Below are 26,227 nucleotides of genomic sequence, written 5' to 3' on the forward strand. Positions count from 1 at the left end.
TCCTTTCTTTTTTTTTTTTTTTTTCTGAGATGGAGTCTTGCTTTGTCACCCAGGCTGGAGTACAGTGGTACGATCTCAGCTCACTGCAACCTTTTTCTCCTGGGTTTAAGTGATTCTTGTGTCTCAGCCTCTCGAGTAGCTGGGATTACAGGTACCTACCACACCCGGCTAACTTTTGTGATTTTAGTAGAGATGGGGTTTTACCCTGTTGGCCAGGCTGGTCTCAAACTCCTGACCTCAAATGATCCACCCACCTCAGCCTCCCAGAGTGCTGGGATTACAGGCATAAGCCACCACGCCTGGTCTTATCTTGATTTATTTTAAGGAATTGGCTCATGTGATTGTGGGGCTGGGAAGTCCAAAATCCACAGGTTAGGTGTGTGGACTGGAGACCCAGGGAAGAGTTGCAGTTCAGGTCCAGAGGCAATTTGCTGGCAGAATTTCTTCTTCCTTTGGAAGGTCTGTCTTTTTCCTATCGAGGCCTTGCACTGCTTGCATGAAGCCCACCCACATTATGCAGCGTAATCTGGTTCACCCAAAATCTACTGATTTAAATGTTAATCTCATCTAATAGAAACAGCTAGAATAATGTTTGACCAAATACCTGGGTATTGTGGCCCAGCAAAATTGACACATACAATTAACCCACACAAGTGCCTTTATTCTTTTTTTTCTGGAACAGAGTCTTACTCCATGGCCCCGGCTGTAGTGCAGTGGTGCGATCTCAGTTCACTGCAACCTCTGCTCCCAGGTTTAAGCGATTCTCCTGCCTCAGCCTCCAGAGTAGGTGGGACTACAGGAGTGTGCCACTATACCCGGCTAATTTTTGTATTTTTAATAGAGATGGGGTTTCACCATGTTGGCCAGGCCTGTATTGAACTCCTGAGCTCAAGTGATCCACCTGCTTCAGCCTGCCAAAGTGCTGGGATTGCAGGCATGAGCCTCTGCACCTGGCCATGTGCCTTTACTTTGTAATCTGGGCCTTTGAGGAGATGCTGCTTGCTGATGCCACTGAGTGTAGCCCCATGGGTGAGGCTGGTGTGTGAGCCAAGGCAGCCCCCAGCATTGTGTGTAAATGCCCAACACAGTGCAGGGTGACCTTCACTTGGCCTGGGCCCTCTGAAGCCAGAGGGCCTCCTGCAGACTCTGGACAGCTCTCCCTGGCATTAAGAGGGATCTTGATTGACCCTTCCACAGAGCAGCCTGGGGAAGACACAGCGGAGTGATGGGATGGCCTGCTGAGTAATGCTTTGATTTTGATTCTAAGCTAGTGTTCACAGGGAAGGTTGAGGGGGCTGGTGCACAGCAGATGTGTGAGGGGAATGTAGCCAGACCAGGAGAAGCTCACTGTGGATTGCCACAGTGTCTGGCAGAGTCTGCTGCCCTGTTGTCTTTAAGATCCTCTATTGATCAAAGTTAGGCTTACTCGTTGGTTTACTGGTCATTAACCCATTCTTTGATGTCTGAAGAAGTCTTGTTTCGTCTGCCTCTGTATTTATCATAAGTATTAGCTTTGCATTTTGTATTTTTCTTTACAAGGGATAGTATTTTTATTACGGTCAGGGTTTGTTCTTTCGTTCTTTTTTTGTTTTGTTTTGTTTCTTTGTTTGTTTTTTTGAGACAGGTCTTGCTCTGTCATCCAGGCTGGAGTGCAGTGGCCTGATCACACCCTCAACTCAGGGAACTCCTAGTGTCAAGTGATCTCCCTGCCTCAGCCTCCCGAGTAGCTAGGACTATAGGTGCATGCCACCACGCCCAGCTAATTTTTTATAGAACTGGGGTCTCAAGGCATTGCCCAGGTTGGTCTTGACTTCCTGGCCTGAAGTGATCCTCCTATGTTGGCCTCCCTGAGTGCTGGGATTACAGGCATGGGTCACTGAGCCAGGCCCAGATGGGGCTTTTTAAATCACTTTATATGTGCTCTATGATACCGGTAGGGAAGTAGGGGGAAACATAATTCAGAAAGGACTACAAACATATGCTGCGTCTCGCTATTCTGCATCTCACTAGCAGTTAAGCAAATGCAAAGTGAAACAAGACTCCATATTTTGCCCATCGTATTTGCGGAGACCTTGGGTTGGCGCCCTGGTGGAAGGGAAAGATCTTGCTGTCAGTGAGTCCTCAGTTCCTGGCACATCCCATAGCATCCACTTGGTGTCTGTGGGATGAATGAGGCTGCAGGGATGGTGCACAGGGGCTGGCCTCATAGACAGCTGGAAGCAGTTGAGCTGGGAGCAGTTGATAGCCATGGGGGAAAGCAGTTTGACAAACTGGCATGAACTTAAGGATGTTTATCCCACTTCGTTTAGCAGTCCCAGTGCGAGAAGCAGCCCAGAGAACATACCCTCGATTCAGGGAAAAGTTGCTACATCTAGATACCAAAGTCCTTATTCAGAGAAGCAGAACACTGGAGTTGACCTAAATGTGCAGCCACAGGGGGACGATTAACAGCAGAAGATTTTATAGTTTAAGCCTTGACATTTTAACATTTAGGATCTCAAACATCTCAAATGATGTTTAAGAGTATCTAGTGTTATGAAGCTGAGCTAATGAGTACATATATACATACATATACATATATATATATATATGTATTTTTTTTTTTTTTTTTTGAGCTGGGTTCTCGCTCTGTCACCCAGGCTGGAGTACAGTGGCGCAATCTCGGCTCACTGCAATCCCTGCCTCCTGTGTTCAAGCAATTCTCCTGCCTCAGCCTCCCAAGTAGCTGGGATTATAGGTGACCACCACCACTCCCGGTTAATTTTTTGTATTTTTAGTAGAGATGGGGTTTCACCATGTTGGCCAGGCTGGTCTCAAAACTCCTGACCTCAGGTGATCTGCCCACCTTGGCGTCCCAAAGTGCTGGGATTACAGGTGTGAGCCATCATGCCTGGCCTAATGAGTTAATATTGAATGGAAAAAACAAGATAAAAAACTCAACATTTTGCTTCATTACAACTGTGTAAAGAATAGTCCGCACAGCAGGAAAGAAAAAAAGACATGTGGGAAACTGAGTCTGACACAGTAATGTTTTGGATAATGTGGCTGTTGGGTGGTTTATTTTTTCTCTCTCTTCTTTTGGGCATTTTCTAAGTTTTCAAATAACATGTGTTAATTGTCTTGCTGAGGAGCAACAGTTGTAATAATGAGTGGTTTTAAGCCAATCAAGGCACCAGATACTGAGGCAGTCTCAGCTTCAGGAATCTTTAATGTCACTCATTTTGAGGCAGTAGCCCTTGGGGCCCACTGGTGTTTTTTTTTTTTGTTTTTTTGTGTTTTTTTTGAGATGGAGTCTCGCTCTGTCACCCAGGCTGGAGTGCAGTGGCGGGATCTCAGATCACTGCAACCTCCGCCTCTCGAGTTCAAGTGATTCTCCTGCCTCAGCCTCCCAAGTAGCTGGGATTACAAGCACCCACCACCACGCCCTGCTAAGTTTTGTATTTTTAGTAGAGACGGGGTTTCACCATGTTGGCCAGGCTGGTCTTGAACTCCTGACCTCAGGTGATCTACCCGCCACGGCCTCCCAAAGTGTTGGGATTACAGGTGTGAGCCACAGCAACCGGCCTGGGTTTTTTTGTTTTTTGTTTTGTTTTTTCTCTGTGGCCCAGGCTGGAGGAAGTGGTATGCTCTCAGCTCACTGCAGCCCTCGACCTCCCAGGCTCAAGGGATCCTCCCACCTCAGCCCCTCCAGTAGCTGGGTCTACAGGTGTGCAATACCATACCTGGCTAATTTTTAAATTTTTTGTAGAGACAGGGCTCGAACTCCTGGGCTCAAGTGATCCTTCTGCCTCGGCCTCCCAAAGTACCGGAATTATAAATGTGAGCCACTGGCCTGGCCAGCAGTCTTTAATGTAACTCATTTTGAGGCGGTGGTCCTTGGGGCTCACTTCTCGGGTTTGGAACCTCATCCTCTTGGGGCCTGGCTTCACCTTGTACTTGCATATGTTGTGGGGAAGGGTCAAGAATTATCTTAGAAAGCAGCAGAACATCGCACCTGCCCTGAGGCAGTGGAGTGGCCTAGAAAGGACTGTCTGCTTTTGCTGCCTTCTCCTGAAAGGGCGCCCCTGACCACCTCTGGGTGCCGGCTCCGTGGTCACCAGTGGCCAGGTCAGAGCCTCAGGAGGGCGCCTCTTGACAGATTCCAGAGGCACAGCCAAGGTCATCTGGTTCTCCGCCCAGGTTGGGCTCGCTGCCAGGACAGTCGCAGGAGCGGCTCTTCTTTTGCCCCCACCCTGCTGTCTGAAAGCCTCATTGTGGTATGGGCATGGTTGAATGATCCATCTTGCAAAATTCTGCTAGGATTATTTCCTCCTGTGCTTCTCGCTCTGTGCCAGATGTCTGGCCAAAAGCTAGAGAGGGCTGAAAGGAGACTTCTACCTGACAAGCCTCTAAAATAGGAGCTGGCAATCCCTGCCTGCGGACCAAACCCGCCCCCAAGCAGTGAACAGTTGTTACATTTTTAAAGAGTTATTAAGAGACACCAAGAAAGAAGACTGTGTCACGAAGCCTGAAATATGTACTCTCTGGTCTATTACAGAAAATATTTGTTGATTTTAGAGTAGCTCTAACGTAAAGACAAACTATATTAAGTAATGTCACTTGTGGGCAGGAGACGACTCGGTGCACTTGAGTTTGGAAGACCTGGGCTCCAGTCCCACAGCCTTGGTTCTGTTGCTTAGTGCTGATGGCCTTGGACAAGCCACACACTTTTTCTTCTTTTGCGTCCCTTCCCTTTGTCTGCCCCCGCACTTCCCTTCTTAAGTAGGTATGATTATGATCTGCTTTGGTCTTCTTTATCTACTGAGACACAGTATGATGTTTAAACCTTACAGTACAGCTGGCTCTCTGCATCCATGGACTCTGCATCCGTGAGTTCCGCATCTATGGTTTCAACCAACTGTGGATCAAAAATATTACCAAAAAAAAACAATAAAAATAATACAATAAAAATACAGTATAACAATTATTTACATAGCATTTGGATTGTATTAGGTATCATAAGCAATCTAGAGATGATGTAAAGTACATATGTGGGAGGGTGTGCTTATGCAAATACTACACCGTTTTACATCAGGGACTTCAGGCTAGGCGAGGTGGCTTATGCCTGTAATCCTAGCACTTGGGGAGGCTGAAGCAGGAGGACCGCTTGAGGCTAGGATTTTGAGACCAGCCTGGACAACATAGGGAGACCCTGTTTTCACAAAAAAACAAAACAAAACAAAAAATTAGCCGGGTATGGTGGCTCACACCTGTAGTCCAAACTCCTCGGGAGGCTGAGGCAGGAGGCTCTGCCAAATCCCAAGAGCTCAAGGTTGCAGTGAACTATGATTGTGCCACTGTACTCCAGTGTGGACAACAGAGCAAGACTCCAACTCTAAAACAAAACGAGGGACTTTGAGCATCCTCAGATTTGCAGGGGTTTTTTGAAACGGTTGATACAGATGTAATGCAGATACTGGGGGACGGCTATACTGCAAAAATACCTCCAGGTATTTATTAACATTTCTTGATTGCTCAGAGGCAAGTGCTGCAGGGGCAATTACTCCCAAACAAACCCAACCACACCGCCTGGCGTTTCTAAGATGGCACGCATTAGAGATTTGTACTTTGTGGGTAAGGTGACAGTATAACAGATCATATGAGTATGGTTAATAATTGAGCCGACCCCCTTTCTTGGAAGGGACCCAGACGTGACTGGTCTGATTCTGTCCTTTTACCCACGAGGGGCTCAGATGCAGCGAGGCGGAGCAACACTAGCCCTAGGTCAGGTGGCTGCTGTCATTTCGGAACGTGGAGCAGATGGCCTGTGATGCATGTGCTGTCCCCTTCCCCAAGCCTTTGTCCCTCCTCTTCACTCGGTGGCTTGGGCTTCCTCCAGCTCCCCTCCTCAAGCCCTGCTTCTTCCAGGCAGCCTTCCATGACCTTCCTGGAATGAGCTTCCTCCACAATCTGAGATGCCATTTACAGCTTCTTGCAGGATTATTTGGTTCATGTTCATGCCCCCCAACAGACTGCAGGCTCCCTCAGGGCAGGATCAACAGTATTCACTGGCTCTTTTGCCACCAGTAGGGAGCACAGTGCCTGGCATATAATAGGTGCTCAGTAAACACTGGTTGAGAGAACAAATGCAAGAGGTCTGGATCTGGACTCCACGCTCTACCTCCCGGCCCACACCTCCTTCTGTTCTCAGCCCTGCCTTGGCCTGGTTAGTTCTCAGGAGGGTGCTGTGGATGCTTGTTGGTGAGTCATGCGGCCTCTGGTCTCTTTGGCCTGTCCTGCAGCTGTATTCTTTCACCTTAGGCCACTGGAAGGGAACACCTGCCTCTCCCAGATGAACAGCTGGGCTCCGCTGAAGGTGCTGCACAATGACTCCGACATCCTCTTCCCTGTCAGTGGCGTGGGCTCCTACAGCCCAGCAGGTGGGTGTCTCCCGATTACTCCTTTCCTCCAATAAGAGCTTTGGCTTTGAGAACCAGCAGGAATGTCTGAGTTCCCTGGACAGGTAGGAATGGGAGCCGGGAGGCGCGGGAGTCGGGGTGTGGTTCAGGGCCAGGGGGAGCTCACTGAGATGCAGAAGTGAGAGAGGGCTTGGCTTCTCTCCCTGAACCTGGGTATCCTGAGGTGCTCTCCGTGGAGTGAGTGTTGGGCTGAACCAGCTGGCAAGTCACCAGGGCCTGCAGGCCTGTTTTTCTCCCTTACCAGTGGCCCGTTGAACTTGGTCGTTTAAAAGCTGACCACAAATAGTGACGACGATTTTGCCTCTTTGGAGATGCAAGAAGGTAACTGAACCCCTGTCTGTAAAGGCCCTGCCACCCTGTGCAGAAAAGTGCTTGGGGATCAGGAAGTAGCTTGGTTAAAAGCTGTTTCTGGGCTGGGTGCGATATCTCATGCCTGTAATCCCAGCACTTTGTGAAGCCGAGGCGGGTGGATCACCTGAGGTCAGGAGTTTGAGACCAGCCTGGCCAACATGGTGAAGCCCTGTCTCTACTAAAAATACAAAAATTAGCTGGGTATGGTGGTGTGTGCCTGTAGTCCCAGCTACTCACGAGGCTGAGGCAGGAGAATTGCTTGAACCCGGGAGGTGGAGGTTGCAGTGAGCCGATATCGTGGCACTGTACACCACCCTGTGTGACAGTGAGACTCTGTCTCAAAATAAATAAATAAATAAATAAATAAATAAATAAACAAATATGTCTCTGGTATGGGTAAGCATTTTTCCACCATTCCACACGGTTGAGCACGTGCCCATGTGGTTTGTTATTGTTTTCTTTAGTGCAGGTCATGGGGAGGACGTGGTTGATCCCAGCTAGCCCGTGGGGTGCAGTGTAATGCAGCTGGCACAGCATCTGGCTCAGAGAAGTGCCCAGTTGCTGTCCCTGCCCCCAGAACACCGCTGGGTCAGAGAAGACTTGGCCCAACCTTCTTAGGCGCCTCCTCGTTTTCTTAGGAAGCGAATGTGCCTTCTCTGGGCCCAGATTTAGGAAATTATGACTGGAGCCCACTAATCACTCAGGAAGCTGTTGAAATTCTGAACTGGGGTGTAGACTCTTCCTGTCACTTGGCAGGGAGCATAAACCTACTCAAACTAGCTGAAGCACAGAGGCAGGGCGGGGACAGTCACTGGCAGCAGGACGGGGCCAGTCAGATGCAGTACTAGCTCTAGAAAGTTGAGTAAGCCTGAGTGCATTACTGCTCTGAGCGTCAGCATTCCTGGCTGTTAAATGAGGCTGAGTGCTTCCTGTCTGTCAGTTGCTGTGTCCTCATCTGGAAAATGGGGATGACAGTGACAATGAGAGCCAGCATTTGCAAAGCCAAAGGAGCCCTGCACTGCAGTGTGGCTGACCCTGATGAACTCATCTGCTCTTCAGCACAGTCCTGTGAGAGTGGGGGGTGTGATTATATCAGCTACCTTTGAGATCCACAGTGAAGGCGCCCTGAGTTAATCTGGGGAAGGTGCCAGGCACATGCCAAGGCCCCTGGTGAGAGCTTCAGGGACATCTTGTCCATGGCCCAGGAGCTGGGGCGTTGGCATGGAGGGGGCTTTCTTGACTTGGTGGGGTGCTGTCATCTTTCTTATGTGGCCTCCCTCCACTTCCTGATGGGGGTCTGCCCACCTCTTCTTTTCCTAGTCCATCTTTTTTTTTTTTTTTTTTTTTTTTGAGGTGGAGTCTCACTCTGTCACCCAGGCTGGAGTGCAATGGCATGATCTTGGCTCACTGCAACCTCCGCCTTCTGGGTTCAAGCGATTCTCCTGCCTCAGCTTCCAGATTAGCTGGGATTACAGGCATGCACCACCATGCCCGGCTAAATTCTTTTTGTATTTTTAGTAGAGATGGCGTTTCACCATGTTGGCCAGACTGATCTCAAACTCGTGACCTCACGTGATCCACCTCCTTGGCCTCCCAAAGTTGCTGGGATTATAGGCGTGAGCCACCGTGCCTGGCCTTTTCTAGTCCGTCTTTGCTCCGTGTTCATTCTCATGCCCTCCTTGGCCCATACCATGCCTCAGTCACATGACCTTCCATACCAACTGGAATTTCTCATGGGTCTCAGTTGAGGTCCCCTAAAAGTGACAATCTCGTAGGCCTAGCTCATGTTTGCAGGCCAGGCCACCGAAGTCCTGCATTTCTAGACCATCCATGGTCCAAATAGCCAAAGGTTACGGGGTTGGTGACCTTGCTGATGCCTGTTCAGCAGCAGTGTAGATGCAGGCAGGTCATCTGAGGAGGGGCAGGGGCTGGGAGAGAGCAGGTGGTCCCAGGATGTGTCTAGGACCCCTGGGGAGTTTTGAATGTGTGTTCACAGGCTCTGTCTCATGAACCAATTTCCTGCTCACCCTGTCCCGTTCCCCATGGAGGGGTCTTGTAGTTGGGTTCTTGAATTATTGTGGAACCGTGAGGTGCTTGCAGTAGGTGGTCTGATTGTTTTGGCAGCTCCTTTGCCGCTTAGCTGGGCCCCCTGAACCATCAGACATACGGGTCAGCTCCTTTGCCGCTTAGCTGGGCCGCCTGAACCATCAGACATCCGGGTCTCCTTTTTCGTGCATGTTGGGCTTTGGTCTTAGAGAACCCAGAGCTCTTCCTACTTTTCTGGGCTTTCTGTAGCAAGCGTCTCCAGGGAAGGTAGCTCCCCATCAGCCTCTAGAGTCCTTGCAGATTTCCTGTGGTCCCACACCCGGCTGTCAGCTCGCAGAGTCAGCTCCATCTTCTCACTGCTGATGGGACCCGAGCTCCAGCTGATGTCGAATGCACTCTCTGGAGATGACGTGTGCCGGCGTCAGCCAGCATTTCCCTTCACTGCAGTAACGATGCTGTCAGGGGGCTTGTGAGCTGGGACAGCCCAGGGGCTGCGCACCGGGGCAGGACGTGGCATAGGGAGAAACATTATTCCAGGACTGTGTCAGGATGTTGGACTCAGAGCCAGGGGAATGGGTAGCCTGATTGGGACGCCAGGTTGCATCAAGTCCCTTCTGTCCTGATGCCCCATTTCCATGGGAGGTGTGGGGCCGACTGGTGCCAAGACTCTGCCTGCCTGCCCAGGTGGCCACCGCCACCATTTCTCCTGAGACTCCATTCCTTTTGCTCTGTTTCTGCCTCTTGTCCCTTCTGAGGGGCATCTTCCTTCCTTAGAGATATTCTGACATTCCCTCTCATTCTGGAGCCACTTCGTCTTTTAATGGAGACTTCCCACATGGAGGGCTCCTCACCTTAGGAGACTTTTGTCATCTTTGAACACGCTGGTGCCTTTGCAGTCACTGCCAGGGGGGATAGTTAGAGAAGGCAAAGGCACTGGCTGGGAGAGGATGCTTTCTGCAGCTGAGTGTTGGGAGGGAGAAAGGAGCAAAGAAGGGGGAACCCTGAAAGGAGTTCTCTTGAATCTTGGAAGAGATAACTGTGGTTTAGGGAGGAGTTTTGGAGTTGCTTTTCTTGGGTGACAGAGCCATTCACAGAAGGGGACAGCACCCCGGGTTGCAAGAGGAGACCCCAGACAAGCAGATGAGGACTGGGGACCATGCGTGATTCCTCTGGGAGTATGTGGTGTCTATACCTGAGCAAAGCAAATTCACCAGCATTGCTTTCCAGTTGCAAGGAAGGGAGAGCTACCCAGGTTTATTTTGAGTGGGAATAGTAAACGGGTGAAAAATCACCTGTCAGTACAAGGTGATATGACTGCTCATCTCTTCATTGAGGGTCCTGTATTTAGTGTTGGGTTTTAGGAAATGCACAATTTCCAAGGGCTTTCTTAGGTTCCTTTGAAACCTTGGGTCCTCAAACCCTTTGTTTCCCCATCAAGTCTAAAGTTCTATTTCTCCTTGTCCTCACGTTGGATCTTGGAAGTTGTTTGTTGAGGTTGAGGACAGACTGTGGTGGCTCTGCCATAATCTGATGTGATTGGTTTTAGCACTTAGCTCTTAGTGGGCAGTTTTACTGTTTTGGTTGTCAGTGTTGCGGTGGCTGGGCAGACACTGCCCTGGTTGTGCTTCCCAGTCAGCTTATACGGGTCGTGTGCTGTTTGGGGTTCCTGGTTTTCTTTATTCAGTCTTCCCACTGGATCACTGGATGCAGGCCTGTATGCTAAAGTGGGCACAGGCTCAGCTCTGCCATTGGACGGACCAGGGTTCAAACCTTTGCACTTGTTAGTTCTGTGATCTTGAACAAGTTGCTTAAATTTTCGGGATTCATTTCCTCATCCGTAAAATTAGATAACGGTATCTGTCTTGGGGGCCTTAAGGATGAGACGGTCTATGCTGTGTGCACCCCAGAGCGTCAGGCCCACAACAAGTACAAGCCAGTCGTGGTTGTGCATCGTGAAGGGGCCCGTGGGCAATCACCTGGGACCGCGTGGACGTTGTGTCCTCACTGAGCGTTCTCATTGAATGCTGGGTGGATCCATGCCTTTGCCCCAGCTGTGGATTTCCACTCTGCATGTTGGAGTCCCTGTCTTTGCTTCAGGGAATGTAGTCTGACTCTGCGTGAGTTAGATTAGCAAGGATGACAGGGAACTGGGGCATCTGCTGTAGAAGGCCTCTTAGATGGTATGGAGCCTTTGGACCACGGGGCAGTGGACACGACTTGTGAGCCAAGAGGAGGAGGTCATTTTGGGGGCACTGAGCAGTCTTGGATCCCCCTGGCTCTGTGATGGGATGGAGGGTGGGTGCCGTGCTCTTGTGAGCTTACAGCCTAGTGCGACATAAGATGGGGTTGTGAGGGTCAGGATCTGTTGGTAGGCACAGCAGGGTATCCCAGTAGAGCTTTCTAGAAGGCAGTTAGAGATGTGGGACTGAGATTCAAGACAGGTCTGGGCTAGAGGTGAGGGCTTGAGCGCTGTCGTCTTCACGGAGATGAGAACTGTAGCCAAGACCTTGCCAGATGTGCCGAGGGTGACAGAGGGCCGTGGGGCCATGATTCAGGGCCACCTTCACGCAGGAATCAGAGAAAAGATGGTGGGGAGGAGGGCCGGAGATTAGTGTTGGGAAGGTTGAGAGAGGGGAGCGCCAAGTAGGAGGGGATGGTGGGGTGGGGGCTGAGGGAGGGGTTCCTTGGGCCATTCCAGTTGACCAGGTGGGAGGATGAATGCCCGAGGTAGCCAGGATCTGTTATGGGGTGAGTTGATGCCACCCTCACTGAGCATTCTCATTGAGTTTTACATGCGTTAAGATGTAACATTTGGGAGTCTGAGGCAGGAGGATTGCTTGAGGCCAGGAGTTTGAGACTGGTCTGGGCAACATAGTGAGACCCTGTCTCTAAAATAAATAAATAAATAAATAAATAAATAAATAAATAAATAAGCAGGCCAGTCATGAGGGTGCATGCCTGCAGTCCTAGCTACTCAGGAGGCTGAGGTGGGAGGCTCTCTTGAGTCCAGGAGTTTGAGGCTGCAGTGAGCTATAATCGTGCCACTGCTCTCCAGCCTGGGTGACAGGAAAACCCTGCCTCTAAAAAAAGCGGGAGGTGAAGTGGACTTGAACTTCTTGAGAATTTGGAGTCAGTACAATAACTTGATGGAGACAGCAAGGTAGAAGAAAAGGTTAAAACCATTTTTTTTTTCCTGGTAAGTTTCCCTGAAGTTCAGCCCCTACAGAGCTGGGGGTTCTTGGGGCACCTTGAGTAAGCCAAGCAAAGATGGAGGGAATGGCATGGAGGATGGATGAGGAAGGCACCGAGGCGTGCTCTCTCCATCACCATGTTCCTTGTCCCCGATGCACGGCTGGTTCCATAGTGGTCATTCACTAATAAGAAGTTTCTTTTTCTTTTTCTCTTTTTGAGACGGAGTCTCACTCTGTCTCCCAGGCTGGAGTGCAGTGATGTAATCTCAGCTCACTGCAACCTCCACCTTCTGGGTTCAAGCAATTCTTCCACCTCAGTTTTCCAAGTAGCTGGGATTACAGGCGTGCACTACCTCGCACAGCTAATTTTTGTATTTTTAGTAGAGACGGGGTTTTGCCATGTTAGCCAGGCTGGTCTCAAACTCCTGACCTCAAGTAATCCACCTGCCTTGGCGTCCCAAAGTGGTGGGATTACAGGCGTGAGCCACCGCGCCTGGCCCAAGAAGTTTCTTGAGTGAGCAAGGTTTCTCCTGGGTGATACTGGCCTTAATGTCACCATGCAGCCCAAGGCTCATGGATTTGCACGTTTTCCTGGAAGGAGACTTGAGCATTTATGAAAATTGTTCAGGTCCCTAGCCCGTTAGTTCCAGAGACTACTTATGGCCCCAGCTCTTGTGAATGCCTTTCCTAAACGCACTTAATGCAGGGAAAATTGGCCTTTTTAGAAAGCCGCAGACATTGTCAGGAATTAGACCATGCTGCCCTCTACTGTCTGATTCAAGGCACTACAAGCAGGAGCAGTTTTGTCTTAACAGCGAGCTGATTCATTATACCCGGTTTCTGGCCCTGGTTCTGAATATGGACTTCATGCATAATTCCAGGTAGCTCAAGGTCGAAAATGTCACAGGCCAGGCACAGTTGCTCACATCTGTAATCCCAGCACTTTGGGAGGCCAGGGCGGAAGGATTGCTTGAGCCCAGGAGTTTGAGACCAGCCTGGGCAACATAGTGGGACCCCCATCTCTACCAAAAAAATAAAAAATAAATTAGCTCGGCCTGGTGGCACACACCTGTAGTCCCTCCCAGGTACTTGAGAGGCTGAGGTGGGAGGACCACTTGAGCCTGGGAGGTTGAAGCTTCAGTGAGCCGTGATCACACACCACCACTGCACTCCATCTCAGCCTGGGTGACACAGTGAGACCCTGTCTCAAAAAAAAAAAAAAAAAAAAAAAAGTCACAGGTTAAGGGGAAGTATAGGGCTTTTAAAAAAATTTTTTTAATGGAGCTTCGCTCTTGTTGCCCAGGCTGGAGTGCAATGGCACGATCTTGGCTCACTGCAACCTCTACCTCCAGGGTTCAAGCGATTCTCCTGCCTCAGCCTCCCGAGTAGTTGGGATTACAGTCGTGCACCAACACGCCCAGCTAATTTTTGTATTTTTAGTAGAGATGGGGTTTCACCATGTTGGCCAGGCTGGTCTCGAACTCCTGACCTCAGGTGATCCACCTCCCAAAGTGCTGGGATTACAGGAGTGAGCCGCCATGCCCGGCCAAGTATAGGGCTTTCTGCTTCTACAGTGACTGATGCCAAGTCTGAGATTATCTCTGAACAACAGGAAACAGCTGATTAAAATCCAGCTTGCAGGAGAGATGGAGAAAAATTTCTTAGTCAAGTGATGTAGCAGATGAGCCAATGTCTGCATTGTGTCTTTGTCTTATGGAGAACATGTAGTGAGAAAAGTGACCTCTTTCTGTGATTGCTCTCTCTGCACAGATGCCCCCCTCGGAAGCCTGGAGAACGGAACAGGACCAGAGGACCACGTTCTCCCGGACCCTGGACTTCGGTACAGGTTAATATTGAGAAACCCAGTTGCCTGTGGCATTAAAACATCCTATTCACAGCTGTGCATTTTATTCTTTTTTAAAGATAGGAGTGCACCTGCTAGGATTAAAGGGCAAGGGTTTACTTCACATTTATGTTCAGATTTAGTCTTTTTTTTTGAGATGGAGCCCGGTTCTGTTGCCCAGGCTAGAGTGCAGTGGCGCAGTCTCGGCTCACTGCAAACTCCGCCTCCCGAGATCAAGCGATTCTCTTGCCTGAGCCTCCCAAGTAGTTGGAATTACAGGCACACACCACCATGCCTAGATGATTTTTTTTGTATTTTTAGTGGAGATAGGGTTTCACCACGTTGGCCAGGCTGGTCTCCAACTCCTGACCTCAGGTGATCTGCCCACCTCGGCCTCCCAAAGTGCTGGGATTACTGATGTGAGCAGATTTAGTCTTTACATCACAGAAGATGCAGTTGCCTAGGGTCTTAGATCATTACTGCCTCAGAGAGACTGTATAAGAGATGGTAGATGACGAATGTCAACACCTTTTGGGGCATATCTGGGTGCCTCCTCTATTGTTATTTTCTTTTTTTTTTTTGAGACAGTCTCGCTGTGTTGCCCAGGCTGGAGTGCAGTGGCGCAATCTCGGCTCACCGCAAGCTCTGCCTGCTGGGTTCACGCCATTCTCCTGCCTCAGCCTCCTGAGTAGCTGGGACTACAGGCGCCCGCCACTGCGCCCGGCTAACTTTTTGTATTTTTAGTAGAGATGGGGTTTCACCGTGGTCTCGATCTCCTGACCTCGTGATCCGCCCGCCTCGGCCTCCCAAAGTGCTGGGATTACAGGCGTGAGCCACCGTGCCCGGCCTGTTATTTTCTTAATTTAAATATTTGTTGATATTTGATAACAAGATTTGACCATCCTAGTGTTGTATATTTAAGCCATTTAGATATTACATAGTATTTGTGAAGTGCTTAGTATGCTGTCTGGCATGTATTAAGCACTACACAGGTTTTCTTTTTGTTTTTTCAAATAAAGTATCTCAAGGGGAAATTGAGTTCTCCCAAGTTGTTGGATGCTTTTTTTTTTTTATTATTATACTTTAAGTTTTAGGGTACATGTGCACAATGTGCAGGTTAGTTACATATGTATACATGTGCCATGCTGGTGTGCTGCACCCATTAACTCGTCATTTAGCATTAGGTATATCTCCTAATGTTATCCCTCCCCCCTCCCCCCACCCCCCAACAGTCCCCAGAGTGTGATGTTCCCCTTCCTGTGTCCATGTGTTCTCATTGTTCAATTCCTAGCTATGAGTGAGAACATGCGGTGTTTGGTTTTTTGTCCTTGCGATAGTTTACTGAGAATGATGATTTCCAATTTCATCCATGTCCCTACAAAGGACATGAACTCATCATTTTTTATGGCTGCATAGTATTCCATGGTGTATATGTGCCACATTTTCTTAATCCAGTCTATCTTTGTTGGACATTCGGGTTGGTTCCAAGTCTTTGCTATTGTGAATAGTGCCGCAATAAACATACGTGTGCATGTGTCTTTATAGCAGCATGATTTATAGTCCTTTGGGTATATACCCAGTAATGGGATGGCTGGGTCAAATGGTATTTCTAGTTCTAGATCCCTGAGGAATCGCCACACTGACTTCCACAATGGTTGAACTAGTTTACAGTCCCACCAACAGTGTAAAAGTGTTCCTATTTCTCCACATCCAGCATCTTTTGTTTCCTGACTTTTTAATGATTGCCATTCTAACTGGTGTGAGATGGTATCTCATTGTGGTTTTGATTTGCATTTCTCTGATGGCCAGTGATGATGAGCATTTTTTCATGTGTCTTTTGGCTGCATAAATGTCTTCTTTTGAGAAGTGTCTGTTCATATCCTTTGCCCACTTTTTGATGGGGTTGTTTTTTTCTTGTAAATTTGTTTGAGTTCATTGTAGATTCTGGATATTAGCCCTTTGCCAGATGAGTAGGTTGCGAAAATTTTCTCCCATTCTGTAGGTTGCCTGTTCACTCTGATGGTAGTTTCTTTTGCTGTGCAGAAGCTCTTTAGTTTAATGAGATCCCATTTGTCAATTTTGGCTTTTGTTGCCATTGCTTTTGGTGTTTTAGACATGAAGTCCTTGCCCATGCCTATGTTCTGAATGGTAATGCCTAGGTTTTCTTCTAGGGTTTTTATGGTTTTAGGTCTAACATGTAAGTCTTTAATCCATCTTGAATTAATTTTTGTATAAGGTGTAAGGAAGGGATCCAGTTTCAGCTTTCTACATATGGCTAGCCAGTTTTCCCAGCACCATTTATTAAATAGGGAATCCTTTCCCCAATGCTTGTTTTTCTGAGGTTTGTCAAAGATCAGATAGTTGTAGATATGCGGCGTTATTTCTGAGGGCTCTGTTCTGTTCCATTGATCTATATCTCTGTTTTGGTACCAGTACCATGCTGTTTTGGTTACTGTAGACTTGTAGTATAGTTTGAAGTCAGGTAGCGTGATGCCTCCAGCTTTGTTCTTTTTGGCTTAGGATTGACTTGGCGATGCGGCCTCTTTTTTGGTTCCATATGAACTTTAAAGTAGTTTTTTTTCCAATTTGTGAAGAAAGTCATTGGTAGCTTGATGGGGATGGCATTGAATCTATAAATTACCTTGGGCAGTATGGCCATTTTCACGATATTGATTCTTCCTACCCATGAGCATGGAATGTTCTTCCATTCGTTTGTATCCTCTTTTATTTCATTGAGCAGTGGTTTGTAGTTCTCCTTGAAGAGGTCCTTCACGTCCCTTGTAAGTTGGATTCGTAAGTATTTTATTCTCTTTGAAGCAATTGTGAATGGGAGTTCACTCATGATTTGGCTCTCTGTTTGTCTGTGATTGGTGTATAAGAATGCTTGTGATTTTTGTACATTGATTTTGTATCCTGAGACTTTGCTGAAGTTGCTTATCAGCTTAAGGAGATTTTGGGCTGAGACAATGGGGTTTTCTAGATATACAATCACATCGTCTGCAAACAGGGACAATTTGACTTCCTCTTTTCCTAATTGAATACCCTTTATTTCCTTCTCCTGCCTAATTGCCCTGGCCAAAACTTCCAACACTATGTTGAATAGGAGTGGTGAGAGAGGGCATCCCTGTCTTGTGCCAGTTTTCAAAGGGAATGCTTCCAGTTTTTGCCCCTTCAGTATGATATTGGCTGTGGGTTTGTCATAGATAGCTCTTATTATTTTGAGATACGTCCCATCAATACCTAATTTATTGAGAGTTTTTAGCATGAAGCGTTGTTGAATTTTGTCAAAGGCCTTTTCTGCATCTATTGAGATAATCATGTGGTTTTTGCCTTTGGTTCTGTTTATATGCTGGATTACATTTATTGATTTGTGTATATTGAACCAGCCTTTCATCCCAGGGATGAAGCCCACTCGATCATGGTAGATAAGCTTTTTGATGTGCTGCTGGATTCGGTTTCCCAGTATTTTATTGAGGATTTTTGCATCAATGTTCATCAAGGATATTGGTCTAAAATTCTCTTTTTTGGTTGTGTCTCTGCCTGGCTTTGGTATCAGGATGATGCTGGCCTCATAAAATGAGTTAGGGAGGATTCCCTCTTTTTCTATTGATTGGAATAGTTTCAGAAGGAATGGTACCAGTTCCTCCTTGTACCTGTCGTAGAATTCGGCTGTGAATCCATCTGGTCCTGGACTCTTTTTGGTTGGTAAGCTATTGATTATTGCCACAATTTCAGATCCTGTTATTGGTCTATTCAGAGATTCAACTTCTTCCTGGTTTAGTCTTGGGAGAGTGTATGTTTCGAGGAATTTATCCATTTCTTCTAGATTTTCTAGTTTATTTGCGTAGAGGTGTTTGTAGTATACTCTGATGGTAGTTTGTATTTCTGTGGGATCGGTGGTGATATCCCCTTTATCATTTTTTATTGCGTCTATTTGATTCTTCTCTCTTTTTTTCTTTATTAGTCTTGCTAGCGGTCTATCAATTTTGTTGATCCTTTCAAAAAACCAGCTCCTGGATTCATTAATTTTTTGAAGGGTTTTTTGTGTCTCTATTTCCTTCAGTTCTGCTCTGATTTTAGTTATTTCTTGCCTTCTGCTAGCTTTTGAATGTGTTTGCTCTTGCTTTTTTTCTAGTTCTTTTAATTGTGATGTTAGGTTGTGAATTTTGGATCTTTCCTGCTTTCTCTTGTGGGCATTTAGTGCTATAAATTTCCCTCTACACACTGCTTTGAATGTGTCCCAGAGATTCTGGTATGTTGTGTCTTTGTTCTCGTTGGTTTCAAAGAACATCTTTATTTCTGCCTTCATTTCGTTACGTACCCAGTAGTCATTCAGGAGCGGGTTGTTCAGTTTCCATGTAGTGGAGCGGTTTTGAGTGAGTTTCTTAATCCTGAATTCTAGTTTGATTGCACTGTGGTCTGAGAGACTGTTATAATTTCTGTTCTTTTACATTTGCTGAGGAGAGCTTTACTTCCAACTATGTGGTCAATTTTGGAATAGATGTGGTGTGGTGCTCAAAAAAATGTATATTCTGTTGATTTGGGGTGGAAAGTTCTGTAGATGTCTATTAGATCTGCTTGGTGCAGAGCTGAGTTCAATTCCTGGGTATCCTTGTTGACTTTCTGTCTTGTTGATCTGTCTAATGTTGACAGTGGGGTGTTAAAGTCTCTCATTATTATTGTGTGGGAGTCTAAGTCTCTTTGTAGGTCACTCAGGACTTGCTTTATGAATCTGGGTTCTCCTGTATTGGGTGCATATATATTTAGGATAGTTAGCTCTTCTTGTTGAATTGATCCCTTTACCATTATGTAATGGCCTTCTTTGTCTCTTTTGATCTTTGTTGGTTTAAAGTCTCTTTTATCAGAGACTAGGATTGCAACCCCTGCCTTTTTTTGTTTTCCATTTGCTTGGTGGATCTTCCTCCATCCTTTTATTCTGAGCCTATGTGTGTCTCTGCACGTGAGATGGGTTTCCTGAATACAGCACACTGATGGGTCTTGACTCTTTATCCAATTTGCCAGTCTGTGTCTTTTAATTGGAGCATTTAGTCCATTTACATTTAAAGTTAATATTGTTATGTGTGAATTTGATCCTGTCATTATGATGTTAGCTGGTTATTTTGCTTGTTAGTTGATGCAGTTTCTTTCTTGTCTCAATGGTCTTTACATTTTGGCATGATTTTGCATTGGCTGGTACCGGTTGTGCCTTTCCATGTTTAGTGCCTCCTTCAGGAGCTCTTTTAGGGCAGGCCTGGTGGTGACAAAATCTCTCAGCATTTGCTTGTCTGTAAAGTATTTTATTTCTCCTTCACTTATGAAGCTTAGTTTGGCTGGATATGAAATTCTGGGTTGAAAATTCTTTTCTTTAAGAATGTTGAATATTGGCCCCCACTCTCTTCTGGCTTGTAGAGTTTCTGTCGAGAGATCCGCTGTTAGTCTGATGGGCTTCCTTTTGTGGGTAACCCGACCTTTCTCTCTGGCTGCCCTTAACATTTTTTCCTTCATTTCAACTTTGGTGAATCTGACAATTATGTGTCTTGGAGTTGCTCTTCTCCAGGAGTATCTTTGTGGCGTTCTCTGTATTTCCTGAATCTGAATGTTGGCCTGCCTTGCTAGATTGGGGAAGTTCTCCTGGATAATATCCTGCAGAGTGTTTTCCAACTTGGTTCCATTCTCCCCGTCACTTTCAGGTACACCAATCAGATGCAGATTTGGTCTTTTCATATAGTCCCATATTTCTTGGAGGCTTTGTTCGTTTCTTTTTATTCTTTTTTCTCTCAAATTCCCTTCTCACTTCATTTCATTCATCTCATCTTCCATCACTGATACCCTTTCTTCCAGTTGATCGCATCGGCTCCTGAGGCTTCTGCATTCTTCACCTAGTTGCCGAGCCTTGGCTTTCAGCTCCATCAGCTCCTTTAAGCACTTCTCTATATTGGTTATTCTAGTTATACATTCATCTAAATTTTTTTTCAAAGTTTTCAACTTCTTTGCCTTTGGTTTGAATTTCCTCCTGTAGCTCAGAGTAGTTTGATCATCTGAAGCCTTCTTCTCTCAACTTGTCAAAGTCATTCTCCGTCCAGCTTTGTTCCGTTGCTGGTGAGGAACCGTGTTCCTTTGGAGGAGGAGAGGTGCTCTGCTTTTTAGAGTTTGCAGTTTTTCTGCTCTGTTTTTTCCCCATCTTTGTGGTTTCATCTACTTTTGGTCTTTGATGATGGTGATGTACAGATGGGTTTTTGGTGTGGATGTCCTTTCTGTTTGTTAGTTTTCCTTCTAACAGACAGGACCCTCAGCTGCAGTCTGTTGGAGTTTGCTAGAGGTCCACTCCAGACCCTGTTTGCCTGGGTATCAGCAGCGGTGTCTGCAGAACCAGGGATTTTCGTGATCCGCGAATGCTGCCGTCTGATTGTTCCTCTGGAAGTTTTGTCTCAGAGGAGTACCCGGCCATGTGAGGTGTCAGTCTGCCCCTACTGGGGGATGCCTCCGAGTTAGGCTGCTCAGGGGTCAGGGGTCAGGGACCCACTTGAGGAGGCAGTCTGCCCGTTCTCAGATTTCCAGCTGCGTGCTGGGAGAACCACTGCTCTCCTCAAAGCTGTCAGACAGGGACATTTAAGTCTGCAGAGGTTACTGCTGTCTTTTTGTTTGTCTGTGCCCTGCCCCCAGAGGTGGAGCCTACAGGGGCAGGCAGGCCTCCTTGAGCTGTGGTGGGCTCCACCCAGTTCGAGCTTCCTGGCTGCTTTGTTTACCTAAGGGAGCCTGGGCAATGGTGGGTGCCCCTCCACCAGCCTCGCTGCCGCCTTGCACTTTGATCTCAGACTACTGTGCTAGCAATCAGCAAGACTCCATGGGTGTAGGACCCTCCGAGCCAGGTGCGGGATATAATCTCCTCGTGCACTGTTTCCTAAGCCCTTCGGAAAAGCGCAGTATTTGGGTGGGAGTGGCCCGATTTTCCAGGTGCCGTCTGTCACCCCTTTCCTTGAACAGGAAAGGGAACTCCCTGACCCCTTGCGCTTCCCACGTGAGGCAATGCCTCACCCTGCTTTGGCTGGTGCATGGTGCACTGCACCCACTGTCTGGCACTCCCTAGTGAGATGAACCCGGTGCCTCAGATGGAAATGCAGAAATCACCCGTCTTCTGCGTCGCTCACGCTGGGAGCTGTAGACTGGAGCTGTTCCTATTCGGCCATCTTGGCTCCTCCCTTTTTTTTTTTTTTTTTTTGAGACAGTCTTACTCTGTCGCCCAGGCTGGAGTGCAGTGGCACAATCTTGGCTCACTGCAACATCCGCCTCCTGGGTTCAAGTGATTCTCCTGCCTCGGCCTCCCAAGTACCTGGGATTACACATGTCCACCACCATGCCCAGCTGATTTTTGTATTTTTCAGTAGAGACGGAGTTTCGCCATGTTGGCTAGGCTGGTCTCGACCTCCTGACCTCATGTGATCCGCCCGCCTTGGCCTCCCAAAGTGCTGGGATTCCAGGCGTGAGCCACCACGCCCAGCCTGGTCATAACATTTTTCTGTAGCCTGGGTGACAAAGCCAGACCCTGGATGCTTGGTGGCAGAACCGAAATGGACACCAAAGTCTTATGCCACTGCCATCCTTGCTGCTATTACCGTTTTCTTCTGTCTCTCCTCTTGGCTGTAATTTGGGGTCCCAGGGTGCTATTACATCCTTATTTTCAAACTTAGCTCTAGAGTGGAACTTCCTGACTACCGTAAACCATATTAGATGCCATGGTCTTACCTGGAACAGGCAAGGGTTCTGCTCTCTCAAAATGACATTGCTTGTAGGAAGCTTGTCCCAGTTAGTTCAGTGTCAGAAGGAATTGGTGTTGCCAGACCCTTCCAGGGGGTGGAGTCTTTTTTTGCTATTTATTTTAGAAAATGTGACTAGGCATGGTGGCCCATGCCTGTAATCTCAGCACTTTGGGAGGCCAAGGTGGGAGGATTACTTGAGGCCGGGAGTTCAACACCACCAGTCTGGGCAAGTGAGACCCTGTCTTTACAAATAAAACAACAACAAAAATTATCCAGATGTGGTGGTGCATGCCTGTAGTGTCAGCTACTTAGGAGACTGATGTGGGAAGATCACTTGAACCCAGGAGTTCAAGCCTTCAGCGAGCTGAGATTGCACCACTGCACTCCAGCCTAGATAACGGAGTGAGACCCTGTCTTAAAAAAAAAAAATTGGAAAATGCAACAGTAAATGAAAAAAGAAAATCACTCTTAACCCTCAACTCCATTATGTTGTTGATGTTTTGGTACTTTTCCTCCTAGTCATGGGGTGTGTGTGTGTGTGTGTGTGTGTGTGTGTGTGTGTGTATCTCTGTTAACCATGTGATGACCGTGCTGTTCTCACCAAAGATACTAAACTTTATTTTTCATGTTGTAAATTATTTGTAAACATACAGTTGATTCTTATTATTCCCAGTAGTTGTATTCTATAAAGTTGCTATGAAGACTGAACCAGTGCTCCTAGGGGAAGTACATGGTTAAGTTGCTTTGAGGCTCTGGTCACACATTTTGTTTTTGAGATGAACTGTTGCTCTTTTGCCCGGGGCTGGAGTGCAGTGGCGTGATCTTGGCTCACTGCAACCTCTGCTTCCTGGGTTGAAGTGATTCTCCTGCCTCAGCCTCCCAAGTAGCTGGGATTACAGGCATGTGCTACCACACCCAGATAATTTTTGTATTTTTAGTAGAGAAGGGGTTTTGCCATGTTCGCCAGGCTGGTCTCGAACTCCTGACCTCATGTGATCCACCCGCCTCGGCCTCCCAAAGTATTGCGATTACAGGCATGAGCCACCACACCTGGCCTGGTCACAGCATTTTTATCAACTGATCAACACATAACCTGGTTTTATGTCTGTTCCTGTTTAAAGACACCTTGTTTAATGTATGCAGTTGATTCATTAACATTGAATTCACAGCCAGCAGCACTGTAAGCCATGCCTGAATGAAGCATCTCTAACTCACAAATTATCTCCATACGGCACATCACAGCCTTCCTGTGCTTAGGAATTGTCGGCAGTACCACTTCAGCACTGTGCTTGGGGACATTTTAAACAACAAAATCAAGTGGAAAAAAAGGCCGGGTGTGGTGGATCATGCCTGTAATCCCAGCACTTTGGGAGGCCGAGGCAGGTGGATCACTTGAGGTCAGGACTTTGAGACCAGTCTGGCCAACATGGCGAAACCCCATTTCTAGTAAAAATACAAGAATTAGTCGGGTGTGGTGGTGCGGGCCTGTAATCCCAGCTACTTGGGAGGCTGAGGCACGAGAATCGCTTGAACCCAGGAGGTGGAGGTTACAGTGAGCCGAGATCACGCAAAAGAAAGAAAAGTGGGGAAAAAAAATGCTAAAAACATGGCAGTAAATAGACAGCAAAGAGGATGCTTGTTTACTGTGTGAGATCTGAGGTCCCAGCTGTTCGACTTCAGCTGAGAATATGCACATTAGGGAGTGAAATTATTGGCCTCTGCACGTGTTCATGAATGATTGTGAAAGCACCTCAAGTATTGACTTTGGGGTTACAAATAAATTTTAGTGCGTAGATGAATTTCCAAATACGGAATCTGCAGATAACGAGACCTGACTAATTTCCAATGACTGCCTCTATCCCTTCTAGTAGAGGTACCGGAGTAAACCAACCTCTGCTAGTTTTTGGAATGGTGAGGGTGTGTACTTTCAGTGGCTGAGTGTAACTTCCTCCTGCCTGCTTTTTCCTAGCGTGGAAGCCAGCTCTCCAGGCCACGGAAGTCCTCTGAGCAGCCTGTTACCTTCTGCCTCAGTGCCAGAGTCCATGACAATTAGTAAGTACTTTCGCAGCCCCCTCCACCAGCTCTGGGATGACTTCTGGCCCACGTCTCATGGCGGTGCCTTTGTGCTTCTAACCCTGTGACTGTGGGTTCAAGTCAGGTGTGTACGTCCCTGGTTGTAGACTGGAGGTGTGGTACGTGCTTGTGGATATCCAGAACCGTGGTTAATGCGTGGCGCTTGGGTGTGTGCACGCTAAAGGGCGTGCCTCAGGGTGAAGCAGCCTTGCCGTAGACTTCTGTGGTTCCAGGTTTCGGGGTTTGCCTCCCATAATGCAGTTAGCTACAGAGGACCTATTCTAGTTGGATTTCCTTTGTAACTCTGAAGGACTCATTTTTGTAAGTGAAGAAGAATATGTCTCTCCAAGATGATTAAACTTTGCTAATGATCAGGCTTCAACTGTTTCCAACTTTACTACCTAGAAAAAGTATTAGAGATATAGCAAGGAAGACTAGGTTTGAATGGCTTTGTATAACAAAGAATAAACCAACTGTTATGTAAACTGACGGGTGCTCCTGGTATCTCACTCGTGGCTTGAGCCAGCATTTGTCCCATGGCCTCCCCTGGAGGCAGAGGGGGCACTTGTTCCCAATTAAAAAAAAAATTAGCTTTTGTTGCTAAGGAAGGAAGAAGGCGTTTGGGAGGCACCTAGCGTTTTCTGATTGAAGGGTGAAGCAGGAAGTGAGCAGACACTATATAAACCAACAGTTGGTTTATTTTTTGTACACAAAGCCATTCAGATCTACTCTTCTTGAAGTTCCGGTGGTTAAGGAGATGTGATGGAAATTTCTCTCTATCCAGAGGTAGATGGGCTGGGGCCGGTATGTGGCTCCACGGCCATCAGAGACCGGGACTCCTCCTGTCTTGCCTTGTAGACCAAAATAGCCATTTTAGCTCCAGCCATTTCATTCTCATTCCAGGCGGCAGGAAGGAGGAGAGAGCAGAGAGACTTCGTCTATTTCTACATATAGGTTTCAGGGGCCTGAGCTTGGATAGGGAAAAAAATTACAATGTTTTTCATTTAGCTCTGGGTGAAATATAGTATTTTCTTCAATTATGATCATTCTATTTTGATGTAATTGGTTTCCTTTGTGATATGGTATGTTTTATATATTTTAATACATTTTCCTGAATAGGAGCCCATGGTTATTCCTAGATTACAGAATGGGCTCTTGGTACAAAAACGTTGAAGCTCCCCCCACCTTCACTAGAAGGTGCTCACAGTATACCACTCGTGTCTTGGGCCAGCATTTATCTCATGGCCCCCCTTGGCTGCAGAGGGGGCAATTGTTCTTGATAAAAAGGAAATTAGTTTTTGTTGCTAAGGAAGGAAGAAAGAGTGTGGGAGGCACCCAGCATTCTTTGATTCAAGGGTGAAGCAGGAAGTGAGCAGACACCGTAAGGCTGCTGCGTGGGAACGGCTGGCCGCACTTTTTGTATGTGAGCATGTGTGGTTTACTGTGGCGCTGCTCAGCCCTGAACTCCGCTGAGCAGGTGTTAATAGATCACTCAGTCCATGGGACACAGGGTGGGAGAGTATGTAGCTGGCTGCTTTTCACCTGTCAATCTTTTGTTTACCACAGTACTGTTCCTTACCCTATAGTTTACTTTATTATTCATTTTTATTTATTTATTTTTTTGTAGAGTTGAGGTCTCACCATGCTGTCCAGGCTGGTCTTGAACTCCTAGGATCAAGCGATCCACCCGCCTCAGCCTTCCAAAGTGCTGGGATGACAGGCGTGAGCCACCGTGCCCGGCCTACTACAGTTTACTTTTTTTTTTTTTTTTTGAGAGAGAGTCTTGCTCTTGTCTCCCAGGCTGGAGTGCAATGGCACGATCTCAGCTTACTGCAACCTCCACCTCCTGGGTTGAAGCGATTCTCCTGCGTCAGCCTCCCAAGTAGCTGGGATTACAGGCCCACGCCTGGCTAATTTTTGTATTTTTAGTAGAGATGGGGTTTCGCCATGTTGGTCGGGCTGGTCTTGAAGTCCTGACCTGATGATCTGCCCGTCTCGGCCTCCCAAAGTGCTGGGATTACAGGTGTGAGCCACCGTGCCCAGACTGTAGTTTACTTTTAATGATGCACTTAAACAAATGTGAATTCCTTTATTTTTTTGAAAAAGGAAGCTTTATCTCACTACTGTAAATGGAGAGTCACTATGAGTTAACGAAACCAGCAGGTCGCTGTAAAATGAAGACAGTGGAAGGAAACTATTACTAAGTGTGCCTGGCGTGGTTGCCTGCCCTGGGTTCTGATTGAGACCCACTCTCGTTGTTCAAAAGAGAGATGAGTGCTGCTTCTTTTTGGCCCCGGCCTGTGGCAAGTATGTCAGTCTTCATACTGCTGGGAAGCTCTGTAACCACCAGCAAGACCAGAAGTGGGGTGATCAGCAGTGCAGGAAAGCCCATTTGGGTGCAGTCCCTGCACGTAGCCCTTTTGGAAGTGCTTCTCCAAAAGGGAATTGTGCTGGAAAAGTAGGGATTGAAACCAAACAGCCACATCCTGCCATCAGGATGCTATTTAT

General features: G+C 47.3%; 1 protein-coding gene across 16 annotated transcripts in view; it reads left to right on the forward strand.

Moving 5' to 3' along the window:
• The window catches only part of SNX29 (sorting nexin 29), a 592,115-nt gene that overhangs the window by 79,111 nt on the left and 486,777 nt on the right, over nt 1–26,227 (forward strand). For all 16 annotated transcript variants that reach the window (XR_010152279.1, XR_010152276.1, XR_010152275.1 and 13 more), the window contains exons 9-11: nt 6,301–6,419; nt 13,817–13,892; nt 23,616–23,698. Coding sequence is in view for 9 of the 16 variants with exons in the window: in XM_024349767.2 (XP_024205535.1) it covers nt 6,301–6,419; nt 13,817–13,892; nt 23,616–23,698 (278 nt within the window). In the remaining 7 variants the exon portion in view is untranslated. The remainder of the gene's footprint in view (nt 1–6,300; nt 6,420–13,816; nt 13,893–23,615; nt 23,699–26,227) is intronic.

This window comes from Pan troglodytes, chromosome 18 (assembly GCF_028858775.2).
Source record: "Pan troglodytes isolate AG18354 chromosome 18, NHGRI_mPanTro3-v2.0_pri, whole genome shotgun sequence".
Classification (NCBI taxonomy): Eukaryota; Metazoa; Chordata; class Mammalia; order Primates; family Hominidae; genus Pan; species Pan troglodytes.